Source organism: Gymnoscopelus braueri (genome assembly GCF_963280865.1).
Source record: "Gymnoscopelus braueri genome assembly, chromosome: 13".
Lineage (NCBI taxonomy): Eukaryota > Metazoa > Chordata > Actinopteri > Myctophiformes > Myctophidae > Gymnoscopelus > Gymnoscopelus braueri.
In genome coordinates this window covers 19,035,382-19,039,337 of record NC_137615.1, presented here as the reverse complement: position 1 = coordinate 19,039,337, position 3,956 = coordinate 19,035,382, and the positions used below count along the sequence as shown (strand labels likewise).

Below are 3,956 nucleotides of genomic sequence, written 5' to 3'. Positions count from 1 at the left end.
TGCCATTTTAGTATCAAGCCTGCCTGACACTGTGGGACTGACTGCAACTACAACACATTCAACAGTTACATTTAAATGTAATTTAATCCATTGCAATTACATTTACATTTCCACAGACAAAGACATAGGATTCATCAGGACTTGTAGCAGGTAAGGATTGTAGACACGATCACATTGCATTGCATTTAATTGAATTGAATTAGCAGGAAACCAAACAAACATTGTATAGTGTTCAATGTTGCCAGATAGGAAATGTTAAATAATCTTACTGAAGCGTTACAATTATCCTATTGTAAAGAAAACACAGTAAAAGGAGGGGGGGGGGAATAAGAAAGAAAGATACATCACAGAAAAATGCATCACACATTCCTGGACCTCACTCTAATACAAGCCTGGAACTGGAAAGATGAGATCTGTGGTTTCAAAGTACAGATCTAGGGTCAGATTAGTTTTTTTTTTGCAATCCGTATTGTGAAAAACTGGACATCCCTACCCATTCACTTCTATGGAGTTGCTCGCCCAGCGCATACTCCCTTTTCCCGGGGTCATCCCTATGTTCCCCGGGTTCTATGTTCCCCATTTATGCGTCATAGAGTTATGTCTCCCATGCGCAGTAGTGTCACCTCTGTGACCAACCCTGTGCGCAAACTCGCGAGTCGAGCCTATTGGTCAAAACCATTTCCGCTCGTTCATGTATCCGGCCCCAGCTGTGGTAAGCTGCACTTCCAGAGTCGGCCACCAGGCGACTCAAGCTTCACTTTTTTTGGGGGTCTGAGCAGCTGAATCAACTTTGTGTCTGTGTCGTTCCCAGATTGCACCACTGTGATGGCTTCACGAAAGATCCGATTCTTAGTTAATTCCGCCGTCCGCCAAGTGCAAAGCATGCTGGTAAGAATACATGATGCATACTAAACTCATTCACTTACTTTAAAACAACGATGTTACCCTTTTCTGTCTGTCTGTCTGTCTGTGTCTGTCTGTCTGTCTGTCTGTCTGTCTGTCTGTCTGTCTGTCTATCTGTCTGTTTTTTCTCTTATCTCCTCCCTCTTGCCAAACTTAATGTTGTCCAATAGATCTCATACTGTAGAATACATACTGCACTTCATAATGGTATTGAATGTTGTTGAAATTAAATAATATAATTTCTGTGCTCAACAGGATGGTGACAAACAGGATGGTGACAGTCTACCAGGGTCCATAGGTGAGCTTTTATTGTTCTTTTGCAGTTCAATGCTTGAGGAGATATTATTATTATTATTATTATGCTCATTATTATTATTAGTAGTAATAATAGTAGTAGTATTATCATCATTACCCTTATTATTATTATGCTTATTATTATTATTATTATTATTATTATTATTATTACCCTTATTATTATTATTATTATTATTATTATTATTATTATTGAGGGCAACTTAGAGTTGAGTTAAGAAAACTGAGAATTGAAAGTTGAACAAACTAGAAAGAAATGTAAAAGTTTGAGTTACATAAGTAAGGGTTCAAAGTTGATACAATATAAAACTAGACGCGTCGCAATTCAGGGCAATTGCAGAGTGTGGTTGCGCCGACGCGAGTCGCGGGTCGCTGCCACCGGGACTCAAGGAATACGCTGGGAGGAATACCGTCGGAGGCTGCGCCAATTACATTGTCACGTCACTCCTGAGAGCACTTGCGTTTCATTTTGAGAGGATTGATCCCCCCAAAAATCATGTTTTTGCATCGAACGGTTACATTTTGAGCATTTGTGGCGCCCCCTATGGATCAAAGTGGAAATGCTTTTGGGGATTCGTTGAGTAAACCACCCTCGACATTTGATTCAAATTTGGGATTGACCGGACGTTTCGTTCGTGATTTTTGGCCTTTTTGGTAAAACGGGCCCCTCCTACTAACTTCGGAAGCCATTTACGGACGAACGGTACGGACTATCAAAATTCTGTTTCGCTCCAGATTATCGCATGGGTCCAGAGATCATGTGTACTGATTTTTGTGAAATTTGGAGAAAATATGTGGGAGGAGGAGCTAAAAGTGTGTTTTGAAGAAAATTCAAAATGGCGGAAAATCTATCCAGACGCAAATGGGCGTGGCCTATATGGGGAGTTGCGTCATTTTTATTCTAGGACCTACGGTTCAAAAGTTATAGGCCAAAAACGTAAAGTGGGCTGTTATAGCGCCACCATGAGGCCGACTGGTGTAATGTGTTTTTTAAATAATTTCGGACTAAATCATGAACCTCCCCACCAAATCTGGTAACTCTAGCTCTTACGGTTTCTGAGAAAAAAATACTTGAATTTAAGTTTTTTTACTTTTCCATTACAGCGGATGGGGAAATGTAATGCACTAATAAATCAATATCAATTCAACTATGTTACCAATCTCTTAGCAAAATGATAGCACACGATTCCCGGTGAGGCCGGTCATTTTGACATATGGCACTAAATTGGGAAAAATAAACTGTGAGAGGAGTATCGGGAGAAAGTATTGTTTATCTATAAAGATTAATAAAGTGGGAAGAGTACTATAGTCTGGTTGCCCTGTTAGGGCAACCACACTGATTATGACACTTTTTCAGTACGTTATTTATTTTTTGTGATATTACTTTTTAGATTCAGATTTGTATTACTTAACATACATTATCCACTTAAACTCTCTATATATTTCGGCTATTTGAAAATAGACGATCTACAAGCTCACGACGCGTCGTTGCGAGCCTATATATCTGATATTTTCAAAAAATTTGTATACATTTTGAAAACTTGAAATGGGACATTCTGCATAATGAGTACTTCTACTTTTGGAACACAGGAGAGGTTGGAGGGAGGATGGATTCTGACGCTGTGCCGAAGTTTGACGACGACCACCTGAGGGAAGCGGAGAAGAACCTGACCAAAGAGGAGAGATGGAGTCGCCGACAGGAGAGCTTGGCTCTGAAAGAGAAAGGCAACGGTCGGTTCAAAGTCGCAGAGCACCGGGAGGCCGAGCGCTCCTACACGGAGGCGTTGGCCGTATGCCCGGTGTGCTTCAGCAGCGACAGGGCGGTTCTGTTCTCCAACCGGGCCGCCGCACGCGTCCACCTGGATCTGAAGGACCAGGCCATCACCGACTGTTCCAGAGCCGTAGAGCTGAACCCGGACTTCGTGCGGGCTATCCTGAGGAGGGCCAAGCTCTACGAGGAGACGGACAAGCTGGACGAGGCTCTGCGAGACTACAAGACGGTCCTGGAGAAAGAGCCGGGACAGAACGCAGCCAGGGAGGCCTGCGTGAGGCTGCCGCGGCTGATCCACGAGAGGGACGAGAAGATGGGTAAGCTGAAGGACCTGGGCGACATGTTCCTACGGCCGTTTGATAGTTCCTATTTTTTGCCATACCTTTTGAACGGTTTGTCACACAGACTTGTGAGTCGCATCACTTGATTCGGTTGAGAGTCCTTATCCTTCATTGGAGTTACATACTGTAACCCCGCCATGATATGTGTTTAGTAAAATATGATCCTATTCATTCTTTTAATTAATGATAAAGTAGGGTATGTATCTAGGGCTTCTAACAGCCATAACTCCGGTTCCCAGCATCGAACACCTACAAAACTACGTAGGTACACTTAGATGGACAATAGGGACAGGCTGAAATTGCTTAAGCCCTGCCCCATCTGTTTCCTATTGGCTGGGCTTTAAACAGCCATAATTCCGGATCCCAGCATTGAACACCTTCAAAACATCCTAGGTACACTTAGACGGCCAATAGGGACAGGCTGAAATTACTCAAGCCCCGCCCCCTCTGTGTTCCTATTGGCTGGGCTTTAAACAGCCATAACTCCGGTTCCCAGTATCAAAAACCTACAAAACATCCTAGGTAAACTTAGACGGCCAATACGGACAGGCTGAAATTGCTTAAGCCCCGCCCCCTCTGTGCTCCTATTGGCTGGGCTTTAAACAGCCATTACTCCACTTCCCATTATC

At 43.0% G+C, this 3,956-nt stretch overlaps 1 protein-coding gene across 1 annotated transcript; it reads left to right on the top strand.

Moving 5' to 3' along the window:
- Nucleotides 1–2,822: 2,822 nt before the first annotated feature.
- LOC308099445 (tetratricopeptide repeat protein 1-like) lies at nucleotides 2,823–3,413 on the top strand (the record flags this gene model as incomplete). Its single annotated transcript, XM_080448188.1, has 1 exon — nucleotides 2,823–3,413. The coding sequence occupies one exon, from the start codon at nucleotides 2,823–2,825 to the stop codon at nucleotides 3,411–3,413; it is 591 nt and encodes a 196-aa protein (XP_080304314.1).
- Between the last annotated feature and the right edge of the window lie 543 nt (nucleotides 3,414–3,956).